The following is a 19,123-nucleotide window of genomic DNA, read 5'->3' as shown; positions in this document are numbered from 1 at the left end:
CCGCCCGTCGACATACAGGAGAAGTGCATTAGCAGAGTTGTGTTTTTCGCTGGCCATCAACAAAAGTCAAATCAGTCAACAGGAAAAGTAGAACTTGTTCTACAGCCCAAAGGTCTTACTCATGGGCAACTGAATGTACCACATTCTAGAGCAGGGGTTACCAACCTGGGGTGCCTGCAAAGAGGGAGACTGTGCCGCGATTTGCCAAAATCGAGTGAGGTGCGCTGTCTGACCTTATCGTGGTACAATCGGGGTCTTGCATTGTGCCGTCATTTGCAGGTCGTTTACCGTATTAGTTAGTGCTCCTGTTCTACGGTATGAAAAGAATCGAGCATTACGTGTGTGATTGTCACCTGTGAATGAGCCACAGAAATGCGCCTTTACACGGGTTCCTTGCTCAGAAATGATACTCGAGTAAAACATCAAGTACTTGGGCAAATTTTGACATTTGCCAAAGTAAGAAATATTTGAGAAAAAGTAAAACAAATATCTGCTTTAAAAGTACCCAAAGCACAATGGTTTGTCCAGAGCAGTGTTTCCCAAGTGCCACTCTATAGAAGATTTTTGCCGATTGAAAAGGCATGCCAGGCCAGGCTGAGGAAACGTGATACGTAAAATGGCCGATCTGCAGAGCTCTACCTGTATTAAACCTTGTAATGCTGTTGGAAAATTGTGTTGTTACAGTATTCTAAATATATCTAGTAAAAAAAAATTTTGTGTTTTTTTTTTTATTTTAGAATTATTCAGATCTTGTTTTACTTCTTTTGACTGCCCCCATTAGCGGTAGTCACAGCGGATCATCTTGTCCCATATTGTTCTGTCCTCGTCATCTTGTTCTGTCACACCCACCATCTGCATGTCCCCTCTCACCACATCCATAAACCTTCTCTTAGGCCTTCCTCTTCCCTGGCTGCTCTATCCTTAGCACCCTTCTCCCAATATTATATCAGCATCTCTCCTCTGCACATGTCCAAACCAACACAATCTCGCCTCTCTGACTTTGTCTCCCAACCTGAGCTGTCCCTCTAATGTCCTCATTTCTAATCCTATCCATCCTCGTCACACTCAATGCAAATCTTGGCATCTTTAACTCTGCCACCTCCAGCTCTGTCTCCTGTTTTCTGGTCAGTGCCACCGTCTCCAACCCATATAACACAGCTGGTCTCACTACCGTCCTGTAGACCTTCCCTTTCACTCTTGCTGATACCCGTCTGTCACAAATCACTCCTGACACTCTTCTCCACCTACTCTACCCTGGCTGCCCTCTCTTTTTCACTTCTCTTCCACAATCCCCATTACTCTGTACTGTTGATCCCAAGTATTTAAACTCATCCACCTTCGCCAGCTCTACTCCCTGCATCCTCACCATTCCACTGACCTCCCTCTCATTTACACACACGTATTCTGTTTTGGTGGTCCTGCTGACCTTCATTCCTATCCTCTCTAGAGCATATCTCCACCTCTCCAAGGTCTCCTTGACCTGCTCCCTACTATCGCAACAGATCACAATGTCATCAGCAAACATCACAGTCCATGGGGACTCCTGCCTAATCTCGTCTGTCAGCCTGTCCATCACCATTGCAAATAAGAAAGGGCTCAGAGCCGGTACCTGATGTCATCCCACCTCCGTCACTCCTACCGCAGACCTCACCGTTGTCACACTTCCCTCGTACATATCCTGTACCACTCTTACGTACTTCTCTGCCGCTCCTGACTTCCTCATACAATACCACAGCTCCTCTCGAGGCACCCTGTCATGTGCTTTTTCCAGGTCCAACTCCTTCTGGTCTTCTCTATACTTCTTCAACACCCTCAGTGATAACATCTCATCTGTGGTGGTCTTTCCTCTCATAAAACTATAGTGCTGCTCACTAATTATTCAGATAATGGCGCTTAAACTGTGTGACCAAAACTATCACCACATCTTAGAGCTCATAAACTGACATTCTGTAATCAAAATGCTCTGTAACTGAAATAACAGGCAGGAAGGAATGACCTCATTAATATTTATTTTGATTTGATATATTCACATTTAATTGTCCTTAAGCTTCGATGCATGTGCTCCATAACGCGTTAAAAAATCACGCATTTAATCACACTTTGCAATACAAGCAAAGGGAAACTTCTGTCAATGCATGATTTCCTGGTACACCGATTACATTGATCAGCACTTCCCGATTCATTTTACCCTCGCACCCCCTTGGTTTGAGAAGAAGTATGAAAAAATATGAGGTTAACGCAGAAAAACAGATCACCAATTCAAGCTTTATGAATAATCGATTCGCCAACAATAATTGTTTTGGTAAAGCCATACTCAGTGTAATCCTCCTTCCATTTTATAAATTTTCCGCCACTAGCGATAATTAAATGAACTGTAAAAAAGTAAGAGCGAAGCGAGGGTGACTTATTCAGGCAAGCAGGCGACAGCTCAATAGCTCGAATTTGGATATAAGTAGGTTCTATTTAGTCGCCAGAAATATCTTTGGTAGGAATGGAAGTTGAATTTAGTCTTTAAATTTCTATGGTAAAGAAAAATGTATGCAATGATGACTAAATTTAACTATATAAAGTCAAAACTTGTATATATAAAGTCATTCCCGAATATATAGAGTCAAAACTTGGTTATATAAAGTCACTGTCGGAATAAATAAAATCAAAACCTGAATATATAAAGTCAGCGTCGGAGTATATAAACTCACTCCTGAATATATAAAGTGAAAGTGAAAATATATTGATTGAAAAGACTCTGAACTGAAGTAAGTTAACAAAAACGTATTCATAAAAATAAATTAAAAAAACATTGGTTAATGTTTTGAAAATGATGCATGTGCTCTGCCCAGGATTGGTTCCTGCCTTGCGCCCAGTGTTGGCTGGGATTGGCCAGCGCTGACTCTATATATTCCAGCGTTTCTCTTTATATATTCTGAAATATTCCAACGCCGTCTTTATATACTCAGGTTTTGACTTTATATATTTGGGAATGACTTTATATATTCAAGTTTTGACTTTATATATTTGGGAATGACTTTATATATTCTGACGCCGACTTTATATATTCAGAAAATCAATGTATTTGCCTGTTTGGCACCCCATAGTATTGTCAATCATGTTACATTATTATTAAAATTTTTCCTTTTCTTTTTACTTCTCCGCTGCCAAGCACGGGTATATATATATATATATATATATATATATATATATACTGTATATAGATATGACAACAACACTCATATCAATAACAAAAGAATTCCATTAACAATCATGTTACGTTATTTTTAAATTTTCCTTTTCTTTTTCATAACTTCTTTTACACACTACTTCTCCGCTGCAAAGCACAGGCATTCTGCTAGTATTTCATAAAAGACACCACCATCAAAGGGGATCAAATTAGGGCTAAGATTCTGCCCATTTTCCCGATCCTGTTAGAATGAATCTCTTCCTAAGAGTTAGGAGGTTCTCGTGTGTGTCGGGCTCCTCATATTGCATTTAGAGGAGCTTGGTACACCTGGGAAAAGAAAATGACAAATGTCGTATACAGTGTCACGCATGTACACATAGGGGACAGCTGAAAGGCTCGAGTGACTGTAATTCTCCTGCCGCTCCAGGGGTTGGCGCTGTCTCTTAATGCCTTTCACACGGATGATTGATGGCTATAACACCTCTGATGTCACTTCCTGGGGTCTGTCCACCTGGACCCTGCCCCTTCCTGCAACGAAAGGAGGGAAAACCAGATGTTCCGCCATCTTTGTCAATTTGTGTCCATAGAGGCGTCTCTGCAATTATTGCGTGTTTTTCTTTCTTGCTTGCAATTCAGTTATATGGGGTTACCAGCCTGATTAAACTCTTTATCTTTGTCATCTCATTTTTTTGCCTGATGAAGGGGCCGGAGTTGCCTCGAAAGCTTACATATTGTAATCTTTTTAGTTAGCCAATAAAAGGGGTCAACTCGCATTGGGTAGCGCTGCTGCCTCGCAGTTAGGAGACCCGGGTTCACTTTCCGGGTCCTCCCTGCGTGGAGTTTGCATGTTCTCCCCGTGTCTGCGTGGGTTTCCTCCCACAGTCCAAAGACATGCAGGTTAGGTGCATTGGCGATCCTAAATTGTCCCTAGCGTCCTGCGGTGGGCTGTGCCCTGCCCTGGGGTTTGTTTCCTGCCTTGTGCCCTGTGTTGGCTGGGATTGGCTCCAGCAGACCCCGTGACCCTGTAGTTAGGATATAGCGGGTTGGATAATGGATGGATGGATTTTACTTGACTTCTCATTACATCTCACAACAGTAAAAAAAAATACTCCGTCAGTCCCCTTGTGCTTTGTATTAACCGGCGCCACTATAACCGAGGCCCATTGTCTTCAGAAATGTATCTTTTCGTAAGGCTTTGTTGAGTATATTTTTGCCTAAAAAAGGAGTAAAATTATTTCAGTGTACACTCGGGTAGTGATCAGCAAGATTTGCAGTTGTTCTGGTAGGGGAGAATGCTTTCTTGAAGCCACGGCAGACATCAGGCCGACACGTGCCCCTCTATTTGTTTACTCTCCAGCTAAAAGTTTATTATTGTATTCATATATGCAATTTTGGTTTGTCATCACTAGGCTTGCCAATCCACATAAAACATGTCATTTGGAGAACCACATGCATATTTGTGTTTGGCGCTGCCAGCCAAATGCTTTTCAACACTTCTTGGGGGATCTGACGCCCAATGCACAATGCGGCCATTCTTTAACCATTAGGTCAGCTATCTGTCAAGTGGTTTGAACAGCCAACTTATTAACAGAGATAGGAAAGTTTCTGGCAATCCATGAGCAGGTACAGTGTTCAAGCAATCCAGAGATCTTCCACTAATAAGGCGCTTTGCAATCATCTGCTGCAGGCCGACCGCGTCTCATTAAAACGCCGTCCTCTCGCCCGTTTTACTGATTAGCAGCAGGCACCCTCATCGCACTTTGCCATTCGCGTTACGGCGCTTGTGTTAAAGTCACTGGGCACGACGTCTCAGAGCACAGGTCAGGGAGATGTAATTAATCAGTAAATGAACGAATCAATCAGTCACTCGCTCAATTATTTAATTCTTAGCGCGTTAGTTAGAAAACAGATGCATGGTGTAAACATGCTGAGGAAGGGCTAGCCTGTCCAGTTAGAAAATATCCGCATGGTGTAACATTCAGGTGAGTCGGAGGGCACTGTGGCTATCATTGGACTGAGTGTCATCAGGTAAGTTCTAGAACCTTCTCAATCCATTTCTGGGGGTCAATCTATATACAGTAATCCCTCCTCGATCGCGGGGGTTGCGTTCCAGAACCCCAGCGATAGATGAAAATCCGCGAAGTAGAAACCATATGTTTGTATGGTTATTTTTATATATTTTAAACTCTCCCACACTGTTAACATTATTAGAGCCCTCTAGACATGAAATAACACCCTTTAGTCAAAAGTTTAAACTGTGCTCCATGACAAGACAGAGATGACAGTTCTTTCTCACAATTAAAAGAATGCAAATAGATCTTCTTCTCATCAGGAGCAGAGAATTTCAGAGAGAGAGCGAGATAAAAGCAAACAATCAAAAAATCAATACTTGTGCTTTTAAGTTTGCGCAGCATTTTTTAGAGGAGCGTCAGTATCTTCTAAGCAAACAGCCCCTCTGCTCACAGCCCCTCCGTCCCGTCCGCAAACAATCAAAAATCAATAAGTGCTTTTGGAAGTACGCGATAAAGCATTTCTTAGAGGTGCGTCGGTATCCACTAGGCAAACAGCAAACAGCCCCTCTGCTCACAGCCCCTCCGTGAGAGAGAGTCAGAGAGATAGAGGCAGAGACAAGCAAACAATCGAGCACCGCACGGGATGCATATTGTAGTGACCCGGCAGCCAGCGCTGGCGGCGTGATGCATTGTGGGTAATTTATGTAAAAGCATTATGGGTACTTTATGTAAAAGCTTATTGTTGTGTTAAATTAACAAGGTAATCGAATTGTTTGTCCTGATGTAATTGTTGTATGTGTTTGTACTCAACTGGTGGGGTGGGTTTGGGTTATTGCCGTCCGGGGTTGTTAAATTGTAAATAGTTACCATCAATGAGAAAGATGGCTTCGTTAATGACCTTGGCAATGGCTACGCAATGAGTTTGAGCTTTGTTTTCTGACTATCTGCTCTAATAAAGAGACACAACAGGACAGAGCTGTGTATTGCTAAGATTTCATCTAAGCAGTTATTGCTGAGACACTCGGAGTCGTGCGGTGTATGGGACACGAGTGCTCGCTACTTAAAGAGCTGGGTACAGCTGCGTGCATAAGGCTGGCAGTCCGCAAGCCGACAGCTTGGGAGAAGTGCACGGCAGAATTCGGCTCTAAAAACTTTAAGACTCAACCACGGGTCGCTACAATATCTTATAGCATTGAGGAGTTTTAGTTAATATGTAATACGTGCTCTGATTGGGTAGCTTCTAAGCCATCCGCCAATAGCATCCCTTGTATAAAATCAACTGGGCAAACAAACTGAGGAAGCAAGTACCATAAATTAAAAGACCCACTGTCCGCAGAAATTGGCGAACCAGCGAAAAATCCGTGATATATATTTAGATATGCTTACATTTAAAATCCGCGATAGAGTGAAGCCACGAAAGTCGAAGCGCGATATAGCGAGGGATTACTGTATATAAAAGTCAATGTTATGTGTGTGTATGTACGGATGTTCCAGCATCACTTCCGAACGGCTGGAGCGTTTTTCATGAAAGTTGGTACACGTTTCACATTGGTCGACTAAAAATACTGTAGGGTGAAATCAACTGGGTGGGGGGGCTGATCTTGTGGTCTTGCATGCATGTTATCATCCAGTTGACACTTGAAACGACCACCAGAGGGCGAACTGGAGGCGACTGCCAGCATTCTTTATATTTGAGGGCCACCATCGCGCCCCTTTGTTGCTTTTGAAATGAAATAGCATTGGCCGCTCCTGACTGTCAACTGAATGAAAACATACATACAAGACCGCCAGACAAGCACATTAGTGAGTCTTCATTGTTTGTTAATTTATTTTTAAAGATTTTTTTTTAACTATATTTTTCTTAAACAATTAAAAAAAAAAACACTTTATTTTCCTCCTGGGCAAAGGTGGGTATTTCAGCTTTTGTTTAATAAAACCGTCCACATGACCCCCTAGTTGTTGGTAACTGAGGTGAGATTCGACAAACAGTTTTGAAAGGTCAAAGTGTGCCATGCAAATGTATTCAAATAAAAGCAAAATGATTAGATTAGTGCCTTGAGTACAGGAAAGGCGCTCTATCAATAAAATGTATTATTATTATTATTACATTTCCGTTCACAGCCTTTCAGCTGGTATGAAAATTATACCCACTCAAGACACCTCTTGAGGGAGGGCATAGTTGGCATAATCCAAAATTTAGTGGTGCTGTAAGAATTATGTTTCTGGACTTCTCTAGCACCTTCAACACCATCCAACCTCAGCTCCTTAGTGACAAGCTGACAGAGATGGGAGTAGATTCACACCTGGTGGCATGGATCGTGGACTATCTTACAGACAGACCTCAGTATGTGCGTCTCGGGAACTGCAGGTCTGACATTGTGGTCAGCAGCACAGGGCGCCGAGGGACTGGACTTTCTCGGTCCTGTTCAGCCAACATACATCGGACTTCCAATACAACTTGGAGTCCTGCCACGTGCAAAAGTTCGCTGATGACACTGCAATCATGGGCTGCAGGAGGAGGAGTATAGGAACTGTGGTATCCGGCCGGGAGGACCGGAGGAGGGCTTGTGCCTCCTCCAGACCACGAGGGGGCGTCCGCCCTGGTTATGTTGGGGTCCACGGGTAAAGGGCTTAGAAGCCCAGCCCTGTAGGGACCCGTGGCCACCGCCAGGCGGCGCCCCGGTGCCTGAATATCCCTGGAGCCCAGCACTTCCTCCACACCAGGAAGTGCTGGGGAGAAGACGACAGGGGACAGCCGGACGGCGTCCGGGTGTGCAGCCGGCACTTCCGCCACACAGGGGCGTGGCTACGGAGGAGTGCCGGGAAGCAGCTGGAGCCCATCTGGGTTCCTATTTAAGGGGCCGCCGCCCTTCAGTCGAGGTGGAAGAGGACAGAGCTGGAGAGAGGACAGGAGGCGGCCAAGAGAGAGGCACAAGGACTGTGAGGCCTGGACATTTGGGGGAACGGTGCTCGAGGCACTGGGAAGTGCACTGACTTCTGTTGTTGTAGATAATTGTAAATAAAGGGTGTGTGGTGAACTTATGATGTCCGTCTGTGTGTGTCCGGGTTCAAGTCCACAGAACCTAATCAAGGACTTTGTTAAATGGTGCGACTCAAACCACCTACACCTGAACACCAGTAAAACCAAGGAGCTGGTGGTGGATTTTAGGAGGCCCAGGCCCCTCATGGACCCTGTGATCATCAGAGGTGACTGTGCAGAGGGTACAGACTTATAAATACCTGGCTGGGAGTGCAGCTGGATGATAAACTGGACTGGACTGCCAATACTGATGTTCTGTGCAAGAGAGGACAGAGCCGACTATACTTCATTAGAAGACTGGCGTCCTTCAACATCTACAATAAGATGCTGCAGATGTTCTATCAGGTGGTGTGCAGGGGAGACAACATAAAGAAGAGGGACGTCTCACACCTGGAAAAACTGGTGAGGAAGGCAGGCTCTATTGTAGGCACGGAGCTGGACAGTTTGACATCCGTGGCAGAGCGACGGGCGCTGAGCAGACTCCTGTCAGTCATGGAGAATCCACTGCATCCACTGAACAGGATCATCTCCAGACAGAGGAGCAGCTTCAGCGACAGACTGCTGTCACCATCCTGCTCCACTGACAGACTGAGGAGACCCCACACTATGTGACTCTTCAATTCCACCCGGGGGGGTAAACGTTAACATTATACAAAGTTATTGTCTGTTATACCTGCATTGTTATAACTCTTTAATCTATCTATCTATCTATCTATCTATCTATCTATCTATCTATCTATCTATCTATCTATCTATCTATCTATCTATCTATCTATCTATCTATCTTTTTGTATGTCAATTGAAATGAAACACTTTTAAAATATCACTCCCTCATGTGCCTCGACTGGCGTGTCACATACTGTACATCAGTGTTTCTCAACTTGTGGGGCGAGCCCCCCTAGGGGGGCGCGAAGTAACAAAAAGGGGGGCGCGAAGATGTGAAAAAAAGAAAACAAGAATCAAAAACATGAAAAAAAACATCTGTTGAAACCAAAACAAATTAACTTAAACTACATTCTGATACTAGAACAATAAATACAGAGTTAGATAAATGTCGATAAAAGTTAAGTAGGTTTAATAAAATATGCATCTACATTCCAAAAAAATGTTAGGGGGGGGGCGCAATTAAAACTGTTATGAAAACTCGGGTCGCAAATACTTAAAGGTTGAGAAACGCTGACATACTGTAATATCACTGGAATGAAACAGAAGTTTGTAGGAGGGACCGCATCTGGCTGTAAGCCATACGTCTGACCTTTAGGTTTGCAGTGGTTCTCATACTGGACACAATGGGCTCCATTCACATTTTCATGGGCTTTTATAGATGTGGTCTTCTGAATGAAATGCTTCAGAGTCAGATGGTTATTATGCAAGCCGTTTCCACAGTTCTACTTCTTAAGGATGGTGAGGAAGGCCAGCCTGTCCTGGCAGCTGTTGGTGTCCTTCTGTTGCTGCTCTCTGGAAAGCAAACTCACCTGTGGCATCCTGGTTTGGTATGCTGCCTGCTCTGTGGCTGACAAGATGGGAGTCATCACATCAGCACAAAATATGAGCAGCACTAGAGGACACATATACAGAACTCAGTGTTTACGAAGGGACCCATCTCACCAAGGCCACCACCTTTTCACTCTGCTGCCTTCTGGAAGGCGTTATGATTCTATTAAGATGCACACTTCCAGACTACTGAAAAGCTTCTAATGTATCTGAGTGCTATTAGAGAACTAAACTTTTCTTAAATAACTGTTTACTGCATCTACGTGCAAAAGTTTGATCTTATGTCTGTCACTGTCACCCATGGCATCAATTGGGAGTGATGCACCAAATGTTGGAATGACAAATGCAAAACATATGTCTGTTATATGCCACTTCGCTTAGGATTCATAAAAGCAGTGTTTATGTATGTGATGAACTATCTGTTGGAATGACAAATGCATTGTATTTTGTTGCTACAGATGTTTGTGATGCACCATCTGTTGAAAAGGCAAGTGCAATGCATATTTCTGATACAGTATATGCCACTTGGCTTAGGATTCATAAAAGCAGTGTCTTTGTCTGTGATGAGCCATCTGTTGAAATTACAAATATAATGTGTATATTTCTGTTATGTGCCACTTGGTTTGGGATTTATAAAAACAGTGCTAATGTTTGTGATATGCCATCTGTTGGAACAACAAATGCAATGAATTTTATAACTACAAATGTTTGTGATGCACCATCTGTTGGAATGAAAATGCAATATATATGTCTTTGTTATTTACCTCTTGACTTGGGACTCATAAAAGTAGTGTTGGTATTTGTGATGCACAATCTGTTGGAATGTCAAGTGCAATGAATTTTACTACAAATGTTTGTGATGCACCCTCTGTTGAAATGTCAAGTGCAATGCATATGTCTGTTATATGCCACTTAGCTTAGGATTCATAAAAGCAGTGTTAATGTCTGTGATGAGCCATCTGTTGAAATGACAAATGCAATGTGTACTGTATATCTCTGTTATATGCCACTTGGCTTGGGATTTGTAAAAACAGTGCTAATGTTTGTGATATGCCATCTGTTGGAATGACAAATGCAATGCTTTTTATAACTACAAATGTTTGTGATGCGTCATCTGTTGGAATAACAAATGCAATATACATGTCTTTGTTATATGCCACTTGACATGGGATTTATAAAGGTACTGTTGAAATTTGTGAGGCACCATTTGTTGGAATGAAAAATGCAATCGATTTTACTACTACAAATGTTTGTGATGTGCCATCTGTTGAAATGACAAATGCAATGCATATTTTTGTTATATGCCACTTGGCTTAGGATTCATAAAAGCAGTGCTGTTTGTGATGTGCCATCTGTTGGAATGACAAATGCAATGCATATGTTTGTTATATGCCACTTGGCTTAGGATTCATAAAAGCAATGTTAATGCCTGTGATGAGTCATCTGTTGAAATGACAAATGCAATGCTTTTTATAACTACAAATGTTTGTGATGTGCCATCTGTTGGAATGACAAATGCAATATATATGTCTTTGTTATATGCCACTTGACATGGGATTTATAAAGGTAGTGTTGAAATTTGTGAGGCACCATTTGTTGGAATGAAAAATGCAATCGATTTTACTACTACAAATGTTTGTGATGTGCCATCTCTTGAAATTACAAATGCAATGCGTATGTTTGTTATATGCCACTTGGCTTAGGATTCATAAAAGCAATGTTAATGCCTGTGATGAGCCATCTGTTGAAATGACAAATGCAATGCTTTTTATAACTACAAATGTTTGTGATGTGTCATCTGTTGGAATGCAATATATATGTTTGTCATATGCCACTTGACATGGGATTCATAAAAACAGAGTTGATATTTGTGAGGCACCATCTGTTGGAATGATAACTGCAATGCATTTTACTACTAGAAATGTTTGTGATGTGGCATCTCTTGGAATGACTGACATATAGCAGCCACATACTATGCACAGAAACACTTATCCTGTTATTAAGGTGGATTAAGACACCGAGGCCAACAAGGATGGCGATTTCCGTGTTACACACTTAAATGATGCCTGACAATATGTACCCAGAACATGAAAAAACAACAAAACTATTTAAGCAACAAAAAGAATGAATTCCTCCCCATCTAACACAAATAAATGTCTGCTTTATTCAGCATCACTACTATACAATATTTTAATTGAAGGGGATGAAAGTCTACACCCACAGGTGGCCCCACGGGACTGAAATTGGGACCCACTCACTTAGAGTGTGCGTTTTGCTTAAACTTTAAGAAATGTCAGCTCTTTCATTCAAGATGGCTTGCCTGTCTGCCCAACAAATCCTCTTGGTCTCACTCCACCACCACTAAAAAATAAAAAAAGCACTTGAGAATTATAGTCTTTGACCAAAAATACACATTTGTTGTATGGACAAGCATTTTCGGTCAAACCATTAACCACTAAGTATCATTTTTTTTGTTTTGCTTTCCTCTAGACCATTTAATCCTTGGTGACCCACAACCATATTTTATAGATGTTAATTACTTTTATTTTTGTATTTTTAAATGCCAGCTACAGTGTGGCAAGACCACAGTGCTTACTGGCATTGCAAAAAAAAAGAAAGACTTGGCAGTAGAGGCTGTGAGGCAGAAGGGCAACAATAGACTGGCGGCCATGTCATACACCGACACACTTTGATTGAAAAGAAAGACTGGACACTCATGGACACCTCATGGAGACTAAGTGACATCCATACAAAGGACCTGTGAGTCGAGGAGAAGCAGCCACATTCAAATAGTAGAAGTGGAGATCCTGGCTATTCAAGAAATGTTCACGTCAAGTGGCTTTCGGTCATGGTCACCAAACTATACAGGCACAGTTAGATGAGCCAGCGTATCTCCATGAGCCCTGGTGTAACATACAGTGGGATGCAAAAGTTTGGGCAACCTTGTTAATAGTCATTATTTTAATGTATAAATCGTTGGTTGTTACGATAAAAAATGTCAGTTAAATATATCATATAGGAGACACACACAGTGATATTTGAGAAGTGAAATGAAGTTGATTGGATTTACAGAAAGTGTGCAATAATTGTTCAAACAAAATCAGGCAGGTGCATAAATTTGGGCACCACAAAAAGAAATGAAATCAATATTTAGTAGATTTGCAGAAATTCCAGCCTCTAAACGCTTCCTGTAGGTTCCAATGAGAGTCTGGATTGTGGTTGAAGGTATTTTGGACCATTCCCCTTTACAAAACATCTCGAGTTCATTCAGGTTTGATGGCTTCCGAGCATGGACAGCTCTCTTTAACTCACACCACTGATTTTCAGTTATATTCAGGTCTGGGGACTGAGATGGCCATTCCAGAACGTTGTACTTGTTCCTCTGCATGAATGCCTTAGTGGATTTTGAGCAGTGTTTGGTCGTTGTCTTGTTGAAAGATCCAGCCCCGGCGCAGCTTCAGCTTTGTCACTGATTCCTGGACATTGGTCTCCAGAATCTGCTGATACTGAGTGGAATCCATGCGTCCCTCAACTTTGACAAGATTCCCAGTCCCTGCACTGGCCACACAGCCCCACAGCATGATGGAACCACCACCATATTTTACTGTAGGTAGCAGGTGTTTTCTTGGAATGCTGTGTTCTTTTCCTCCATGCATAACGCCCTTGTTATGCCCAAATAACTCCATTTTAGTTTCATCAGTCCACAGCACCTTATTCCAAAATGAAGCTGGCTTGTCCAAATGTGCTTGAGCAGACCTCAAGCGGCTCTGTTTGTGCTTCCTCTGCATCACTCTCGCATACAGCATCTCCTTGTGTAAAGTGCGCCGAATGGTTGAACGATGCACAGTGACTCCATCTGCTGCAAGATGATGTTGTAGGTCTTTGGTGCTGGTCTGTGGGTTGACTCTGACTGTTCTCACCATTCGTCGCTTCTGTCTATCCGAAATCTTTCTTGGTCTGCCACTTTGAGCCTTAACTTGAACTGAGCCTGTGGTCTTCCATTTCCTCAATATGTTCCTAACTGTGGAAACAGACAGCTTCAATCTCTGGGACAGCTTTCTGTATCCTTCCCTAAACCATGATGGTGAACAATCTTTGTCTTCAGGTCATTTGAGAGTTGTTTTGTGACCCCCATGTTGCTACTCTTCAGAGAACATTAAAGGAGGAGGGAAACTTACAATTGACCCCTTAAATACTCGGATTCACCTGTGTATGTAGGTCAGGGGTCACTGAGCTTACCAAGCCAATTTGAGTTCCAATAATTAGTTCTAAAAGTTTGGGAATCAATAAAATGACAACGGTGCCCAAATTTATGCACCTGCCTGATTTTGTTTGAACAATTATTGCACACTTTCTGTAAATCCAATAAACTTCATTTCACTTCTCAAATATCACTGTGTGTGTCTTCTATATGATATATTTAACTGACATTTTTTATCGTAACAACCAACGATTTATACAGGAAAATAATGACTATTAACATGGTTGCCCAAACTTTTGCATCCCACTGTATAGCAACATACAACAGAATGCAAGTTGTGACAGAAACAACACACTAAATAGACAATACTGTACAGTGGACACCAGGGGGCGTACAGCTCCCCAAACCAGGACACAACAGGCCCAGAGCCCAGTCTTGCCACCCAACACACCTTTATTATAAATGGGGATGCACTTTTTCCTTTCCTCCCCACAGTAACACAGGACAAAGCCACCAAACCCAATTCGCTTCCTCCTTCTTTTCTCTTCCTCGCTGTCTCTTGTCCACCTCCACTCCTCCTCACAAGCTTTGTCCTCCACCTCCCGACTCTAGCTCTCTGAATGGAGTGAGTCTGCCCTTGTTATGTTGCTCCTGGGAGTGCTCCAGTGTGGCCCATTAGCATTACCAGTAATCACTCCCAGGTTCAATGGAAGTTCAAGGTAAGGCTCGGCTGCTCTCCCTGGCGACACTGAACCCAACAGGGCTGCACCAGTGTGCCCAGAAGGGCTGCCCGCTAGCATACCAGGGTAGGTAGTCCTTCCATCCAGCTGGCATCCCGGCCAGGTAATGACTTTGGCTGCCCATCACAATATACAATAAAATCAAATAAATAGACAAATAGGCAATATAACCATATAACAATATAGTGTGAAAGGGATTTAAACCTTCCAGAATAAAGTAATATTGCACCATAAGTAAGAGGCAGTTTGCGGTATTGAACCGCATTGAGTTTGTGATCAGGTTATCAAAGCACATAATGGGACAAGAATGTGCCTGTCGTAACAGTAAACAGCACATGCTGTTGAAAAACTGTAATATAATAAGTATATAAAGAATAATACGAGGTTCTACACTGGAATGACTCTGGTCAGACATGTAGCATATTGCAGCATACAGTGGATGATCAGGGGACACAGGATGCACCGGAGCTCAATTTGGAGCTTCATGGCAAAGGCTGTGAATACTTATGGACATGGGATTTCTCAGTTTTTTTATTTTTAATAAATTTGCAAAAACCTCAAGTAAACTTTTTTCACGTTGTCATTATGGGGTGTTGTGTGTAGAATTCTGAGGAAAAAAATGAATTTAATCCATTTTGGAATAAGGCTGTAACACAACAAAATGTGGAAAGAGTGATGCGCTGTGAATATTTTCCGGATGCACTGTATATACATGTAAATAATTGATATTTTAATTATTATTTTGATCTCCTGTTTGTGAATACAATTCAATACAATTTCATTTTCTATAGCCCAAAATCACACAAGGAGTGCCGCAATGGGCTTTAACAGGCCCTGTCATCCATTGCAGAGATAAAAACTGAATTTGTATTTGATAGTCCAGCACTTCATCCATTTTTGAGCAGCAATCCCACCTGCACTTCAGAGGAGGTCATCCACCTGAAGCTACGCCTGTACTTGGATGGGAGACCATCTAGGAAAAGCTTAGGTGAGGCCAGCAGGGGGCGCTTAACCTGTGGTGTGAATGTGGATCCCAATGCCCCAGTGCAGTGATGGGGACACTGTGCTGTAAATGTGGCGCCATCCTTGGGTTAAGATGTAATACCAAGGTCGTCACTCTCTGTGGTCATAAGAGATCCCTGGATATCCTTCATAAAGAATAGGGTGTATCCTGATGTCCCGGCTAAACTGTCCACCACAGCCTGGTCATTCTGGCCCCCTAATCATCTCCTGTCCATAACTGGCTATCTCTTTCTCTCACAACTTCACCGCCTAACAGCTAACGTGTGGTGAACGTACTGGCACAATAATGGCTGCTGTCACATCATCCAGGTGGGTGCTACATATTAGTGGTGGTTGAAGTGGCTCCCCACTCTCTATGTAAAGCACTTTGAGTAGCAAGAATAGTGCTATATACAGTACAGGCCAAAAGTTTGGACCCACCTCCTCATTCAATGTGTTTTCTTTATTTTCATGACCATTTACAGCACTCCATCACTCTTCTTCTTGGTCAAATAGCCCTTACACAGCCTGGAGGTGTGTTTGGGGTCATTGTCCTGTTGAAAAATAAATGATCGTCCAACCAACCTGACTTCTGCACAACACAACTGCTGGTCCCAACCCCATTGATAAAGCAAGAACTTCCACTAAATAACCCTGATAAGGCACACCTGTGAAGTGAAAACCATTTCAGGTGACTACCTGTTGAAGCTCATCGAGAGAATGCCAAGAGTGTGCAAAGCAGTAATCAGAGCAAAGGGTGGCTATTTTGAAGAAACTAGAATATAAAACATGTTTTCAGTTATTTCACCTTTTTTTGTTAAGTACATAACTCCACATGTGTTCATTCATAGTTTTGATGCCTTCAGTGAGAATCTAACAATGGAAATTGTCATGAAAATAAAGAAAACACATTGAATGAGGAGGTGTCTCCAAACTTTTGGCCTGTACTGTACATGTAAAGAATTATTATTACTATTATTATTTTGATCTCCTGTTTGTAAATACAATACAGTACAATTTAATTTTGCATAGCCCAAAATCACACAAGGAGTGCTGCAATGGGCTTTAACAGGCCGTGTCACCCATTGCAGAGATAAAAACTGAATTTGTATTTGATGGTCCATCACTTCATCCATTTTTGAGCAGCCATCCCACCTACACTTCAGAAGAGGTCATCTAGCAGAAGCTAAGCCTGTTCAGCTGTGCTATACATTGGCGGTGGTTGAAGTGGCTCCCTGGTCACTCACTGAAGCACTTTGAATAGGAAGAATTGTGCTACTCAAGCCAGCAGCTGATCGAGCAAAGAGGAGATAAAAGAAACAACTGTTATTTGTTTCTCATTGTATCACCTTTGAAGAGGAGGTTTCGGAGAAGCGACTGCGTCTCCTTGGGGTGCGTTCAGCCCACCTCTTCACAATGTGAGCGGCAGAGACGCAAAGTGGCTGGAGCGTAGCACGGGCCATGGGGGTTGGCGAGTGAAGCAAGCAGGGGGGAAAACCTCTAGTTAAGTTACAGTATATTGTCACTCCATCTGTTGTCTCAATTTGCAAAGCTGCTGCACCACTTGTCGCTCAAAGGTCTGGTCCAGCAGTTCTAGGGTGGCAGATAAAGTACACCCTAACCACGCTACCCTAGCCTTACTGCTTGGCAGCAGTGCTACCACTGTGCCACCATGCCACCCTTAGATAGCAAACAACTAAATGGAACTCCATGGGTTGAGATGCCCCCGAAACAATGTCATTCATTTACAAATTTTATCTATCAGTAAAAACCCAGGAAAAATAAAAGAAGATCACAATTCATAACAAATACGTCAAGACTGACGTTCCTTTCGAGCATTTTGCCAGACCTACTTACATTTTACAAGCTGATCAAGAAAATTCAAACTGCATTGATCGGCCCTCTTTTTATGTTTTACTTGTAAAGGTAATGGAGTATCACTTACCTCCTCCACAGGAAGCACTGCATCGGCTGTTTCCCGTGAACTTCCAGTTGTAGGCATTGCGTTGTTCTTTTTTGTTCTCCAAATGCTCAGAGCCAAAGGGCTGCAAAGTAGTAGATGCCGAGGGTTCCTGAGAGAACTGATGAGCGTCGAAACTATTGACAAGGTTCTCTCCGTTTCCATGGGGTGAGATGTATCTCTGCCCGTGCGTTGTGTAGACCCCCAGTTGTCCATTTAGAGGCTCAATACCTAAAAATAAAAAAGACACCGATACACCAGTGAGTGCGTTTAGCACAGGCCCGATCTGCTGTAAATATTCTGTCAGAAAAAGAATTCAAAATGACAAAAGTGAAATCTAAAAAAGTGCTAGTGATGTCAACACAAACAGCAAGCAATATTTGCTTTGCGCCCCCTACTCACCATAACATGTCATCTATGGGGGAGGAGTGAAAGCTTTAGATTCATCAAAAATGTCGATCCCCAGTTTTCAACGGTTCTTAACATTTTAGGGTCCCCTGATACCGAAAACACTGATATCTCGATGATGGGTCTGACACACACACGTCAGCCCCCTGAAGACTGTTTCTGATCTGTCAGACAGGCATTTGGGGCTTTTTCTTCACCTTAGTGAAGATTCTTCTTTCATCAGCTGTGGAGGTCTTCCTTGGCCCACCAGTCACTTTGTGATTACTGAGCCCACCGGTGTGTTCTTTCTTCTTCATGATATTCCAGACGGTTGATTTTGGTCATTCTGAGGTTTTATTGATGTCTTCAATGGTTTCATTCTTGTGTAATAAGGCTTCTTTTCTAAGATGGATCCATTTCTCTCTAGTATAAGAAAAAAATCTTGGGAGGGAGACTAGGGAGACGAGACCTGATCTTCTCGGAATACAATTTGACGTCCCGCATGACAAGGCAGTGAGACATTAAAAACAAGTTCACAGACATCTAACCAAGCAGCTGTTGGAATGCTTTTGGCAGACACACTTCATGTGCTTCCAGCTCTTAAAACACAGACAAGCGACAAGCAGAACACGCAGCTCACCAGCAACAGCAAGCCAGCAGATGATCCGACCACTTCTCCTTAGCGTGCGTTCAGCCCCCCCACACTTTTCACAACGTGAGCGGCAGAGACGCGAGACGCAAAGTGGCAAAAGGACAGCTTCTATACAGGCTTTGAAATGATCGATGTGCAGCGTGACAAGCAGAACACGCAGCTCGCCAGCAGCAGCAAGCGAGCAGATGATCTGACCACTTCTCCTTAGCGTGCGTTCAGCCCCCCCACCTTTCACAATGCGAGCGGCAGAGACGTGATGTGGCAAAAAAACAGCTGCTGTACAGGATTTGAAATGATCGACGTGCAGCGCGACAAGCAGAACACACAGCTCGCCAGCAGCAGCAAGCCAGCAGATGATCTGACCACTTCTCCTTAGCATGCGTTCAGCAACCCCACGCCCTTCACAACATGAGCGGCAGAGATATGAAGTGGAAAAAGGACAGCTGTTGTACAGGCT

The 19,123-nt window shown here is 42.9% G+C and overlaps 1 protein-coding gene across 1 annotated transcript in view; it reads right to left on the bottom strand.

Moving 5' to 3' along the window:
* adamtsl7 (ADAMTS-like 7) overlaps positions 1 to 19,123 on the bottom strand; it is a 324,601-nt gene that overhangs the window by 89,876 nt on the left and 215,602 nt on the right. The window contains exon 5 of the mRNA XM_039758226.1: positions 17,613 to 17,858. Coding sequence (XP_039614160.1) covers positions 17,613 to 17,858 — 246 coding nt within the window. The remainder of the gene's footprint in view (positions 1 to 17,612; positions 17,859 to 19,123) is intronic.

Source organism: Polypterus senegalus, chromosome 7 (assembly GCF_016835505.1).
Source record: "Polypterus senegalus isolate Bchr_013 chromosome 7, ASM1683550v1, whole genome shotgun sequence".
In the NCBI taxonomy this organism is placed as follows: Eukaryota; Metazoa; Chordata; class Cladistia; order Polypteriformes; family Polypteridae; genus Polypterus; species Polypterus senegalus.
The sequence above is the reverse complement of the archived record's forward strand: the minus strand, read 5'-3'. Positions and strand labels throughout refer to the sequence as shown.